The following is a 14,921-nucleotide window of genomic DNA, read 5'->3' on the forward strand; positions in this document are numbered from 1 at the left end:
TCGTCCTCAATTGGCGGATTACTTTTGTCATCTTTGTCAAACAAGGCAATTAAGAGTATATACACTTTCAGTACAGTAATATCTATGAAATCAGGCATCAAGTTATCTATAGTACTGGAATTACATGGTTACTTTCCTCATTCTAATTGGAGGATCAACAACATAAATTCAAAGCCCCAGCTTGGAATCTTAAAGTTGTTTTACAACACTTCATAATGAGTAATACGAACCATTGGGTCGAACATCCTTTGAATATTCGACACAATAGACACTATTTTTACTTACCGGGCAACCCAGATGACAGAAATTCATGTATTGGATTTTGTTCAACTCCACAAATAGTGATATGGTACACCTGGCACTACGTTTCTATTTTATTGCTGAAAAGCAGTTGCCAGGACATCCTGATAGACAATTTCACATCTGTTGACAAGCTGACACTTATCTACAGTGCTCGGACCAAATGATATGCCAGATCTATCTTTGTGTCCAGCTAGAGTTCTCAAGATTTATTTATAGCAGACCCAAACAAGGAAGCGGAAAGTTCAATGTCGATCTATTCCATTGTCTGCAGAAACATCTACAGAAATCTCACGAACAACGGTGTCAGTCTGGATGAGAACTGTTATTTTACAAGCCTATAAAGCAACAGGACTTGAGCCACCACGAGCTTCCAATCTGCATTAAGTGAGAGCTCTAGCTTCTGCACACGCTTTACATGGAAATTGCTCAATTACAGCGATCATGGATGGCTGTTTTTCTTACATCAGATACTGTGTTGGCAAACCACTATCTCAGAAACATTGCCACAGAGGATGTCTCAGGCATTCACCAATTTGGCCCTTTTGTTGTAGCACAACAGTAACGATCACGTTATATAGGGGTGGTAGGGTAGCCTTGTGGTTGAAGTGTTCGCCCGTCATGCAAAAGATCCGGGGTCGGTTCCCCACACTCACTCATACATTTTATCATCATTTTTGAATTTGGGGGTGGTGGGGTAGCTTAATGGTTAAAGCGTTTGCTCGTCACGCCGAAGACCCGGGTTCGATTCCCCACATGGGTACAATGTGTGAAGCCCATATTCAGGTGTTCCCCACCGTGATATTGCTGGAATATTGCTAAAAACTAAAATCTAAAACTCACTCACTTTTGAATTTGATGTTATGACAAGTTGACATCAACCTATCTCTGTTATGAAAAATGACTGAGTGAGACTATAAGGCTTGTTTGGCAGTACAGTTTAGTGCACATATGACTGACACAGAAAGGAGTTTAACGTTGTTTTGTCCTCACATTACAATTGATCAATTTTCCTTTTTGTCCAGCAACCCCAATATCTGATAGCACCACCCAGCATCATGTGAGCATCCCAGCACAGTCACACCACTTCATCTTCTCCATCGACCTCCGCAGCATCCGTGACCACATCTCCACCCATACCAATAATATTTACCTCAAGTAAGTAATGTCATCATATGGTCATCATATGGAAAGGTTACATTGTCAACATGTTTTTAACACACGTAGCAATATTTATTGCCATTATCATTAATAACATGTTTGTTGAAAATAATTGGTCAATCCCACTGTTACAGGTATTCCTATCCCTTTTTTGGGGTTGCATCTCCAGTACTGACAAACCCTCCAGTGGAGATCAGAAAGGGTATGGAAGTTCTTCTTCCACAATCATTTTGTGCCTTCTCTTTTGCCTGTCCTCTTCAGCAGTTGCAGGACATGTTCCTCCGGTGAGTCTTGTTGTGTTGTATCTAAAAAATGCCAGAAACACAGAGGATCCTACTGTCTAGTTCCTCCAGAGACAACTGTAGTATTGATCCTTTTGAGAGAACTGTAGTATTGTTCCTCCAGAGGTAACTAGTATTGTTCCTCCAGAGGTAACTGTAGTATTGACCCTTTTGAGAGAACTGTAGTATTGTTCCTCCAGAGAGAACTGTATTATTGATCCTTTTGAGAGAACTGTAGTATTGTTCCTCCAGAGGTAACTGTAGTATTGATCCTTTTGAGAGAACTGTAGTATTGTTCCTCCAGAGGTAACTGTAGTATTGATCCTTTTGAGAGAACTGTAGTATTGTTACTTCAGAGGTAACTGTAGAATTGTTCCTTCAGAGGTAACTGTAGTATTGTTACTTCAGAGGTAACTGTAGTATTGTTCCTCCAGAGAGAACTGTAGTATTGTTCCTTCAGAGAGAAATAAATTAGTATTCCTCTGTAGAGAACTGTAGTGTTTATATTTATAATATTGCTCCTTTGGAGAGAACTGTAACATCATTCCACACCAGAGAACTCCAGAGAGAAATGTGGTGGTGTTCCTCAACAGAAAACTGTAGTATTCTTTGTACAGTTGGTTAATTGGTTTTTCATGCAATAAATATGTTACATTATATACATTGTTGTCTATTTCTGTTTCTGTGTTTCAGAGTTCCCCTTATAGTAGAGATTTGGCATCGAGATCGACAGTTGTCTAAAGATATTCTCTTAGGTGGGGCCAGGCTGCCTCTTGGACAGATCATTACTGTGGACAAGTCAAAAGTGATGGTACATGCTTTTTTGGGTGTAAATGCTTAGTAGTCTTCAGGTTAAACATGAAAGTGAAGGAGCTCATATTTTAATGGCATCCAGAATCATCTATCCCAGAGACCCTCGTTTTGAAACATTTCACACACTTATTATAAGACAAAATGTTATGGCTTTATTGCATACACATTTCTTGGCTATTCCTTGCCCCTTCATCAGGATATATGTACTAGTAATGTACATAAAGCCAGGGTGATTTTAAGCATGCATATACAATAAAATTGTTGACAAATTCTGCGACCCATGAAGGTCCTGGGGTAGAATAGGCCTTCAGCAACCCCTGCGTGCCATAACAGGAGACTGTGCTTGTTGTAAGAGGCGACTAACGGGATCGGGTGGTCAGGCTCACTGACTTGATTGACACGTCATTGGTTCCCAAATGCGCAGATTGATGCTCATGCTGTTGATCACTGGATTGTCTGGTCCAGACTTGATTATTTACACACCGCTACCATATGGCTGGAATATAGAGTGTGGTGTAAAACTAAACTTACTCGCTCACTCACTAATTCTGCACTACTTACTTCCTGCACTTATTGCTTATGGCTCAAAAAGCATGGCTTGCCAGATGATGTTAAAAGATATGGAACTGGAATCACCTCTTGGTCTTGGCTGCGACTTGTCTGCACATGCGTTACCAGAAAGTGATGCCTTGCTAGCTGTGTGTTTGCCAGCTGTTCCTTTGTGTCGTAAGGGATTATGTTTTTGATAATAAACTGACTTTTTTGTGTATTGTTTTTTGCTCCACAGTTCTCCTACAAGATAGAGAAGGCATTGTCTTTCTGTTTACCTTTTACGTAAATAAGTCTTTCTGCTTAGTGATGTCACTCGTTTTTATCATGGTCACATCACCACTTAATCACTTCGCGATTACAGCACGTCCTGTTGCTTCTATGCCCTCGGTGGGTGGTCATAGATCGCACCCTAGAAGCAAGACGTCTTCTTGTAAGACGTCATCTGAACTTAGCCGCTCCCCTCTGCTGTTTCGTTTACCTACCATGGAGAAAGACTTTGCCCCTGACTATGAGGAGGATATGGGATCGAATTGCGACGACGCACAGAACTTGTACAAGACGTTTGTATGGCAACAAGTGGCAGTTGTTTGAACATTTTTGTGTAATCAAAAAGCAAGATCTGCTGAAGCTGCCTCCTGAGTTCAAAGCAGATTATTTGCTTTATCTCCAGACGAACAGATGCATGAAGGGAGGCACAATTGCCACTTATTAGGTGGCAATTAACTCGGTTTTAGCGTTACCGTTGACATGACAAGAGTCAAATTTGAGCGTCATATTCATGGTTCTGTCTGTTTGGGACTTTGCTGGGATTTCATTGTAAAAATTCAATTACCAGGACAACCAGATTGACAGTTTTCCAATAACCATTATCATCTGTTGTCAGCAATGATGACAATGCTGAGCTGTTGTTATATCCGGTTTGCGCACTCAAGACATACATTCAGTGCACTAAAGGCGTCAAGATGGTACAAGGAAATGGTTATTTCTTCCCTAGTCCTGGGTGTTTCATGTAGATGTCAGCAAAAACACAATGGCCTTATGGTTAAGAACTACCATCTGAAGCGGATTGACTGGATCCTCCTACGTTGTCTCAAACTCTTGAGATCGGAGCACTTGCTTCGACTATGGCACTTCACAGTAACTGTACAGTGTTGTCCATGATGCAATGTTGTTTTTGGAGGTCAGATATAGTTTTTGCCAGCCAATATTTGCATGACATGGCTGTCACAAACGTTAATGATGTACACTTCGCTCAGTTGGTGTTTGCTCAGCAACTTGCCATTCTCCGAAGAAAGTGACCATTCTACCTTGTGTTTGCTTCCCATGAAACACCATGTAGGAACTGAGTTCTTTTCCTTGGAAACAACAAGATATATCAGTAAAGGAGTATACTTGCGAATTCAAGTCCATGCTTTTACTGCATTCCACAAGCTTTGCATGCTTTGAAACTGAGCGGGTTATTTTCTCATTTAAGACTCAGTCTTATACATGCAAGGGAATATCCTCATATGACATTCCTACCTTCCAGCCTGTCAGATAAAATAAATGCAGGAAGTAAGTAGTGCAGGATATGTTACAAATTTAGTAAAATCCAAATATTTTTTATATTTGTATACTTATCCTGCACAACTTCTGATAAGGGCCCACCCTGTGCTATCAGCTACCTCCCATCTTTATTTGTCTTCTATGGTATTTATGGGAATAATCTGTGGTGGCTGATCTCACCCTCTGGTAACGAGTAGCAGTCGAGACCAGGAAGTGATTGCAATTCTACCTCTTTTAACATCGTCTGGCAAGCCATGCTTTGTGAGCCGTATGCAATAAGTACAGGAAGTGAGCAGCACTAGGGTACTAGGATAAGTATACAAATATAGGAAATGTTTAGATATTACTAATACGTGAATACCACTTCTACATGCTTCTCAAGAACCCCACTGCACACACACAGTGAAGAGGTCAGACTGCAGAGGTCAGACATCCTGACAGCTCAATATATTTCACTTATGTTAACAGGAGCGTGATGTAATGTTGTTCACTGGTCACAAGGGGACCATGGGTTGATGTCCTCATGTTTCATGTTTATGTTCCCTGAGCCCAAAGGGTACCTTGAGGGTACATCAACCCATAATAGAAGAGCTCTCAGCCAATCAGAATTTGTGACATTTATGTGTGAGGTAAGATAATGGTATATCACAGCAGTCAGTGGTATTTGTTTACCTCACACTCAATGTGTTGATGTTTCAGAACAATACAGGGGGCAGTGGCTGGAGACAGGAGTATAGTGACAGGATAGCAGCATCAAGTGTGGATGGGTAGGTGCTATGTGTTGTCTTTCCTGCAGAATAGGGAAGGATCAGTAAGGAAGCCAACTTCCACTATTCAACTGTTGATGCCTAACTATGCGTTTGAGCTTCTCAGCTATAGCGTATCAAGTATCTTCTCTTTTGGTAAAGGTTATTTCTTTCAGATTTATTTTTGAATCGTCATGGACACCATGAATGTCTTATGTTGAAAATCTTTATTCTCATTTGAAGAGCACTGTAGGTCGAGGACATTTTGTAGTGCTATCTTTTGGTTGTGGCAGCAGACTGAAATAGGTTGTTCAGCAGTTCTGAAAAACTGAGCCCTTACTGAATTTAAGAGTCAGTGTGCTTTTTTAAAAATAAATTTTGGGTTGTTGTATATATTTTCCAAAAATTGAATGCACCAGTAATTATTAAAAGGCTGATGTGAAAAGATAACAAAGGGCTGCTCCTATTTCAGCACATTCTTTGTAAACTTTTATGGTCAGTTACCTTTGCCAGTACATTACTTTTCGAGTGTGGATGTTTGTATTCATGGAGGAAACAAGGTTTCTGAAGCTGGATGTATTTATAAATATGTCTGTCACAAACCTCCACTTCCATGAGCAGTTAACATGTTGTGACCCCTCAGGTATTGAGAAGAAACTCCAGATGTCTTCCTATCTGTAATGTGACTTTGTACTCATAATTGAATGTATCAGTGTCAGGATGATGTCATCTTCCACAGGAAGTCAGCCTGTATGTTTGAGATAAGCACAGTTCTGAGCTTGGAGGATTGGGGACCTCTGCCTACAAAGCCTGCGATACCATCATCTGAGAGTCAAGTAAGGCAACTCTTTCAGTGTCATCCAACTACAATATTGGACCTTGTGAAACTGCTTTGAGACTTCTGTTCCAGTTGTGTCTTCACTATTTGACCGGGGTGGTGGGGTTGCCTAGTGGTTGAAGCGTTCGCTCATCATGCCAAAGGTCTGGGTTTGAATTTACACATGGGCACAGTGTTTGAAGCCTGTTTTTGATGTTCCCCATTATGATATTGCTAAGAGTGGCACAAAACCAGCTCACTCTCACTCACACACGTTTCAAATAAGCTCTCATATTAGATCTTTCAAAAGCAAAAAAAAAAAAGCCATTTATGATGCACATAGGGAAGAGAGTTTTCATACATGTCAACTTCTTTATCATGATAAACCTCAGGTGACTAGACGTATGGCACTGAGATACTGATATACTCCAAAACGTTTGTATTCACCCGTCAAAACTCTTCTAAGTTCTCATGTTTCTCTGTGTATGTGTCCAGGGCCTATCATCAGGCTATGCTGCCAGTGCAGTGGAGGCAGGCAGCAGGATGGATACAAGCCCTAGACAGTCGGTCGAGTATAAGGCAGCCCTGGAGCTGGAGATGTGGAAGGAAGGTCAGGAACAGGCATTTGAGAACCAGGTAACAGTCCCATGGACCTTTACATTGATGGGATTAATGCTCTTAGTGTGTATTCATTAGATTTTATATCAGACTGATCCTTCTGATCAAAATCGATGCCTTATGTCATAATATCTGTTATGACAGATTATGCTGTCTGTGATATAGTTTGTAATGTTGAATATATTAACAGTTGTGCTTCTGTGGACTAGATTCCAGAAAATACGAAACTAACCTTGTGAACTGTGTGTTCCCAGCTGAAGCAGAAAGAGGCTGCCTACATGCGTGCACTGGCAGAGGAGTGGAAAAAGAGAGACCGGGAGAGAGAGGTGCTGCTGCAGAAGAAGGTAGGGAGGCAGAGTAGCCAGGATACAGTCTTGTGTTGGGGATAGTCAGGATTTTACCATGGGACACAGTCATGAGTTTGATGTAGTTCGGACACCAGCATGTTCCTCTCTGTGATGAAAGATATCTGTAGGGAGAGACAGGATGGCAGTGAGGGCTTATTACAACTTACTAATGTTTATCCAGGCGTGTTGCAGCTGCCAACCAGAGTCTCTTATGGGAGGGAAGAGGGTGTACCTTGTCTGTATGACTATGTGTGTCTCCACGTGGCCAGAAGGGAGTGGATGGCCCATGTTTCTTGCCTGTAACTATGTGTCTCCCCAGGTGGCCAGTAGGGAAGGATGGCCCCTGCTTCTTGCCTGTAACTATGCATGCCTCCAGGTGGCCTGTAGGGAGGGCATGGTCCATGTTTCTTGCCTGTATAACTATGTTTATTACCCTTAAGATGAATTTGTCGAATTCTGATTGGTTAATTACCAAAGTATACAAAATCATGTAGGAACCGTACACCCTGTCAAATCTGTCACATGACACACTACAGGGGTTATACAAATGACCTTCTGGAAATATCATGGTGAAACATTTTGCGTTTCATTCTGCCGAACGTTGAATGTTGTTGTTGTTGTTGGAAGAAAAACTAAATTAAAAGATTGTAAGGGCAATGAATTCATCACATGATGTTTTGAAAGGGTGTACAGGACTGTAAGACCCTTGTCACCAGGTGGCCTGTTGGGAGACGATGGTCCATGTTTCTTGCCTTTATGACTGATATATGTCTATAGGTAGCGGAATACACGCAGCATGAGGAGCAGCTGAAGAAGGCCCTGGCCAGTCTGGAGAAGAGGGACAAGCAGTTGGCTGTCAATGAACAGGAGGTGGGTGTGGTCACACATACAAAAACTGGAATGCAGACTTCATGATTATTGCTTTGTTGAGTGTGGGTACTGTTGGTCATTCAATATGATAACAGTTTCCTGAGAGATTTTGTAAGTACTGCCTTGCTAAGTCAAACTTAGCTCACAAAGAGAATATATAGTTGACCCACCAATTTAGCTAAGATACATGTGTGTAAATGTCTTAGGGTCTGTCACCATGGCCTGTGTATACAGGTGATGGTCTATACATGTAAGCTCTTTCCTTGAATTTGGCCTGTAAATTCTTTATGTCAGTTTCATGATATTACAGAATATATGCATATAGAGCCATGGCCAGTACTAAGGCAGTGTGTGATATTTGAAATGTTTTAAAACAATATTGTCTACTGCATTGTAATGTCTGATGGTCAGTTAAATGTTTTGGCCGTAGTTTAAATATTGACTCTTCTCCTCATCAGGTTTTGCGTCTCCGGACTGACCTTCAGCGCGACCATGAAAGGAAACTGCAAGAGATGAAAGAAGCCTCACATCGACACAAGGAGGACTGTGACCACAAAGTAGAACTGGAGAGGTGAAAACAATACTTCACTGCACAGTGGGTGCTGCTGCAGTTTTCATCAATACCAGCTGCTTATCCCTTAGTGACAAATAATATATTGGAACAAAAACACCTGAAACATGGAAAATAAGGAACTGTGGGTAAAATCATACAATGATCACTATGGAATTTAGCATATTTATTGACAGATTTGCCCTTTGGTGAAAGAAGTTGACATGCTGTTGTATGACTCACATACTATTCCAAGCATTCAGTGGACGTATCTCAGTTCTGATTCCTGAAGATCCCTGTAAGAACTGGTCTTCAGCAACCCATGTTTGTATAAGAGACCACTGAAGGGATATGGTGATCAGGGTCATGGACTTGGTAGGTGTCATTGTATTACATCCTAGCCGATTGATGATCACTGGATTGTCTGGTCCTTTTTGCCACCACATAGACGAAATATTGCTGTGCTGACAAAGAAACTCAATTCTGTCATGACATATACCACCATTCTCTATTTCAGGTGTATTTTGTGACAGATTTGTATAGCACAGGCCCGTAAATGCCCATCCAGTACTCTCATAACCTACTGAAATATAGTAGGAGTGAGAGTGAGTGAGTGAGTGAGTGAGTTAATTCTGTGAGGCACTAAACAATATTCCAGCTATATGGCTGTGATCTGTTAATGATCGAGCATGGACCAGACAACCAGTGATCAACATCTTGAGCATCGATCTATGCAACTGGCACACAATGACATGTGACAATCAAGTCAGTGAGCCTGACACCTGATCCCGTTAGTCGCCTCAGTGACAAGCATAGGCTACTGAAGATCAATGCTAACCCAGATCTTCACAGGTCAAAATAAAGTAGGAAGTTACTTGCATGAAGATTGTGACCTCACTTCCAAAACAGAGATACTGGGAATTCATTTTGTAACAAAATAGAGATGTACCCTTGATAATGGCGTCTTTGTTCACAGCAGTTTTACACCCAAATCCTCCCACTTACCCGCTTCAGTGTAGAAATCTGCTGCCATTTCATTTTCCTTTCTCTTCTTCAACATCTTTTACATGTTTTTTTTCAATGTTTCAGGATGAAAGTAAACGAATTAGAAGAGTTAGTGTCCAGATACAAACAAGAGGTAAATAGTATGGATCCACTATGACATAAATATGATATGTTTATGAATATATGTATCAGAACAAATATGAATATTTAATCATAAATACCTTATGATCAAGAAATTAGAAAAACAAATACATGTATGTCATATAATTGCTTAATTGAAACATTTACATGATATTTTGTATAATGCAAAAAGTGCAATATATCGTGAATGATGCCACATGTCCTAATGCTGTAAAAGGCCTTGTGTATAGTTTAGATTTAGCATATCTTGCTTAGATAAACTAGTTTCAAGTAAACCACTCCCTTAAAAATATTTGTAAATATTGGATTCTGGTCAGCATGAATAATGAACTGAAATCATGAAAGGATATTCTGAACAAAATATTTGATAGAATCACAACACATGTAGTAATTAGAAATGGTTCGGTTGTATACTAGTGTTACATTTGTGTGGCATCATAATGAGAACTTAGAGTGTCATGCATTTGAAGTTTTGATATGATGGACGGTTTGTTGTTTAATTTAAATTACTGTTTTTAAGGGTAATTCACTGCTATATGGCTTTGTTACATTCTTTAAGGTTGCCGATGGAGATAAGAAGCTCAAAGCATTAGAGAAGGAATTTTCTATTTACAAGGAACAGCAGAACACAAAACCTGAAGTGCGACTTCAGTCAGAGATCAACTTGCTTACATTAGAAAAGGTAGGTTTTGATTCCAGAGCTTCCTGTGATCAGGTATATATCGTCTTGCAGGGATGGGTGACTGGGTATAGAATTATGTAACTTAGTATCATGGACTCAGTGGTCATTGGTCTAATCTGAAATCACATCATTATGATGAAGGTGAGTTTTCTTACCTGTTGTTTCACCAGTTATGAAGATCCTCTTACGTTCATTCCTTCCCTCATGAAGCTGAAATGCTTTAAAATACTGAAAGTGTTTTTCATGTCTATTTTACTGTTCCATTCCTTTCTATTCACGCAAGTTGTGCTCCATTATAGTGTTTGAATAAGGATTGGTGAACAAGCTAACTAAGATGTCTCAGGTTAATGTGATTCCTAGCTGGTCAGCACGATTTCTTCTTGTGGATTTCACGCTAATGATAAATGAAGCATGCATTATTTTGTGTTTTTACAAGATACTGTTGTGGGATAGAAATACTATTCAACCCAACTCTCTCATTTACTGTGAGCCATTATAGGCTTCATTTTTTGTAGTTTTAGCATTGTTATTATGATCCCTACTGATGTATTGGGTGGCTTGGGACTTGTCACTTATGGCAGCTGTGTCATAGCAGGGGCAGAACCAGGATTTTAGAGAGGGGCTGGTGCACATGCTTCATAATGTCGAAAGGTTAGGTGGAGATGGTGGGGTGCACACTTGCACATACACATGCTGATTTTGCTATGCTTTATGCCTGATGTTTAGTGGTGTTCTTTGTATATGAAGAGAAGTCATGAGGGATTTTATGCCAAGAGTAACTGTATCACTTTATGTTCTACTGTACAGACAAGCTGCTAAAATATATTTGAGATGGACAGTGTTGTGTTGACAAGTCCATTCCCTATTCTGTTTGTATGTAAAGGAAACACCATCATTTGTTCAGGTTGAGCTGGAACGGAAGCTAGATGCAGTCAGCAAGTCAAAGGTGCACTACAAGCAGCAGTGGGGTCGTGCCCTGAAGGAGTTGGCACGCCTGAAGCAACGGGAGCAGGATGTGGCCCGGGCGCAGCTCAAGAAACAACAGCAGGAACTAGAGCACATGAGGCTCCGCTACCTTGCTGCTGAAGAGAAGGATGTGGTGCAGGCTGAGAAGAAGGAGCTTGAGGACATCAAGAACCAGCTCAACAAGTAAGAGTCCTTATGTTTAAAAACAGAATACTGCTCAGTGAGTAAGGGCATAGATAGCTTGGATAGCTGGATAAAAGCTGTCTCTGAGATCTTTAATGAAAATATACACATGCACAAAAGTTAAGCACCACTATTTTCATAGTGTATTTTCAGAAATACAAACTATAAATGTTTATGACTGAATTAGCCTACTGAAAGTTATCAGAATCTGCAAAGTTGTGTTTTACGTTGCATGTGACCTCTAAGATTGTCAAGATATGACAATTTGTCATCATCACAGCATCATCACCTGTTAAGTTGCCAAACATCATCAAACCAATGATTTCATTGACAGTCATAGATCTCGTTGTGATAGTTACCATTGAGTATCCAAAGTAGCATATCACAAAAATTGTGGGTGGCGCTTAACTTTTGCGCATGTGTATATAAGAGATGAGTGTCAGTGTCAAGAACTGTAACAGTCCAATGGAAGTAAATGGCCCTTAATTATGGTTAACTGTTCGGGGAACTGCAACTGTAACATAAACTTGTAACTAAAGTTTACATGTTAGGGAAATTTTCGCAGTATTGTAGAGAAATTTTATAGTTCTGAATATTGTTGTATATATTTCCAGTGTTTTAGTGAGTGCTGAAACATTACTTCAGCATCCTGTTTCTCAGTATTTGTCATAATGTACAATGCATTTCAGATTAAAACTGATAGAAGAAGAACGCCTGAAGTCATCAACCGACTCCAACAACATGCAACTTAATAGTCCCAAACAGATAAACAGTCACAAGTCCCATGATCTGGACTCAAGTCTAGATGAACACATAACCCGGCTGATAGAAGAAAGGGACACCCTGCTGAAGACTGGAGCCTACACCACACAAGACAAGATCATTGCAGAGTTAGACAGACAGATTAGAGAGGCTATTGCACATAAAAATAGCTAACACAGACAACATGCTGTAAGGTATATTCAGTATCAAGTATTGCAACACTATATCAGCTTTCTGTGATCAGTCTCACTTGAGACTTGTGAGGTAGGACATTGGATAGAGTGTATAGAGTGATCCTATAGCATCATGGGGTCTGTAGTATATACCATGGGTGTCATGTCATATCATCTAAACCTATCCAGTATGCTGGTGTGTGATAGCATGTTGAAAAATATTAGTTACACAGAAGTGTATGACCACATTAAAACATGCAGAGTGAGCAGTAGAAATGTTCTTAGGCAATAAATGTCTTAAATACATTGACTGAGGCTGAGTGACATTTAGCGCAGACTAACCAACAACAGCAAAAGCTGCCTGTCAAATATATTGCATAATTAATGGTCACTGTCAATAGTTATAACACAGAGCAACTTTCTCCGACAGATGATTATTGGTTACAGTTATGGTAGTGTACATCAAGCTTTTTGCATAGTTTCAACATTGATTCTTCCATCTAAACCCACAAAATATTATCTCCAAATATGTAATACACATTTATCATCAATTATATCAACCTTCCTATGTTAAACCATTGTGTCCAATGTCATGTCAGTGATTTGGCAGAATATCACCTTTTAATGCCAGTGCTTGCAAATTTCGTCTTGTTAATGAAACAGTGAGACTCTTCTGGTCTAGAGGAAACCCCAGGATTCAGATGCTTTTTGTTAGGAGTGTCAACATACAGCACTACATAACAATGATTAGATGTCAGGACTAGATATTAGCCATGACAATATACATGCCCAAACACTGATATCATACAGGAACATCCTACAAGTTGCTGCAGATTCAACCAGCTCTCTGGCTAGAGTTACCTTCAATGATGCAGGTGGTCTAGTGCAATTTTCTATGCCATGATCAAGGGATTGTAGTCAAGAATGTCATTATTGATTCAGATCGTGACTCGGTAACCATCATTTGTCATACTGGAAATCTGTAAGTCATCAGTTTTACAGGAAACTACCACACACGGGTTTGAATGAGGCTCACCAACTCCAGCTGTAGGTTGGATGACATATAGTGTCCTGCAACCATCGACATCTGTTTTGTCCTATAGAAATGCAGAGTAAATGCTTCCATGGAATCAGTGACCGGATACAATGTACATATGACATGCTCAGTTTGTAAACTGTTCGATGTTATGTACTTGTATGTTAGAATTTACTGCCAAACAATGTTCAAACTATTTCTCTCTGTGCCATTGTCTTCGTTAGTTGACTTTGTAGAAACAGCATGAAACTGTGTACAGTGTACTGTATTTTGCTTTTATTTGTTTGACTTTAGCAAAATGGACCTCCAAATTTCTGTCAGGGCTTGTAGATTTTAAAGCCTGCAGGCAGCAGCAGGTCCTGATGGCCATATGGAAATCAAACTATTGTAAACACTGCTGCCAAATGAATGATATTCCCATGCATTTATCAATATCCTGGCACTGTTAGGGAAGTCTTCTGCTTTCGATGTTCTATGAAGACAGCCATAAAGACGGTGAAGCCAGGTGTATCTCAGAACTAGCATTAAGATGACAAAATAACTTCAGTCATGTTTTTTTGGTCTTTTGAGCTGTATATTTTGATGTATGCAATTCTGTTCAATATGGGCAACAGACAAACCACTGCTCATTTGTTGAAATAAAATATCACAATGAGGTTGATTTTCTGGAAGAAAGATGTTTAGTGGAGAGGAACTAAGTGCTTGGTGGGTCACAGCAGGGCCTTTACTGTTGCTGACCTGTGTACATATAATATTTACAAGCATAGGCATTACTGAGATGCCTTGCCTGTTAGCTTTCATCTGGAATGTTTTATATCTTAGATATTTGTAAAGTGTCAATCTTAAATTAAATGTAGGAATCTCTGTAAATAGTTGTGTAAATATATTTATTGTTGACATGTCATTGTAATAATTTTGTACGAATTTGTGAATATGAAATAAATTTATATCAAGACAAACATTAATGTGTGTATTTGGGTCAACTTTAGTTTGATATGATGTATTTGTTTGACCAATGCTGTACATATGGGCACAATGTGTGGAGCCAATTTCTGTTATTCAAAGCTATAATATTGCTAGAACTTTGCAAACAGTGGTGTAAAACCCAACTCACACCATGCAGTTGGGAGACAACATGTGATGAACCAGTTCACTGAGTCTGGCTACACAATCTATTCAGCTGTTTCAAATAATGACAGGTATGGATTACTGGGCGTCTTAGTCTTTCTTGTAACTGCCACAGATTTTGATTTTGAGTAATTCCTAAGTTAAAGGGTGCTGTGTTATGGACTGTCAACATACCTCAAACAGCCTTATTCTTTCCATTTTAGAACTTGACATCCGTAAATCCTCGCTCTTTCTGTGTATCACTT

At 39.8% G+C, this 14,921-nt stretch overlaps 1 protein-coding gene across 1 annotated transcript in view; it reads left to right on the forward strand.

The window, feature by feature from the left end:
- LOC137278484 (centrosomal protein of 120 kDa-like) overlaps positions 1-14,507 on the forward strand; it is a 35,105-nt gene extending 20,598 nt beyond the window's left edge. The window contains exons 10-22 of the mRNA XM_067810838.1: positions 1,326-1,458; positions 1,596-1,745; positions 2,436-2,553; positions 5,352-5,419; positions 6,138-6,234; positions 6,711-6,851; positions 7,088-7,177; positions 7,958-8,050; positions 8,509-8,621; positions 9,690-9,738; positions 10,306-10,428; positions 11,333-11,577; positions 12,267-14,507. Coding sequence (XP_067666939.1) covers positions 1,326-1,458; positions 1,596-1,745; positions 2,436-2,553; positions 5,352-5,419; positions 6,138-6,234; positions 6,711-6,851; positions 7,088-7,177; positions 7,958-8,050; positions 8,509-8,621; positions 9,690-9,738; positions 10,306-10,428; positions 11,333-11,577; positions 12,267-12,513 — 1,667 coding nt within the window. The 3' untranslated portion in view covers positions 12,514-14,507. The remainder of the gene's footprint in view (positions 1-1,325; positions 1,459-1,595; positions 1,746-2,435; positions 2,554-5,351; positions 5,420-6,137; positions 6,235-6,710; positions 6,852-7,087; positions 7,178-7,957; positions 8,051-8,508; positions 8,622-9,689; positions 9,739-10,305; positions 10,429-11,332; positions 11,578-12,266) is intronic.
- The last annotated feature ends 414 nt before the right edge of the window (positions 14,508-14,921 follow it).

This window comes from Haliotis asinina, chromosome 3 (genome assembly GCF_037392515.1).
Source record: "Haliotis asinina isolate JCU_RB_2024 chromosome 3, JCU_Hal_asi_v2, whole genome shotgun sequence".
NCBI classification, from domain to species: domain Eukaryota; kingdom Metazoa; phylum Mollusca; class Gastropoda; order Lepetellida; family Haliotidae; genus Haliotis; species Haliotis asinina.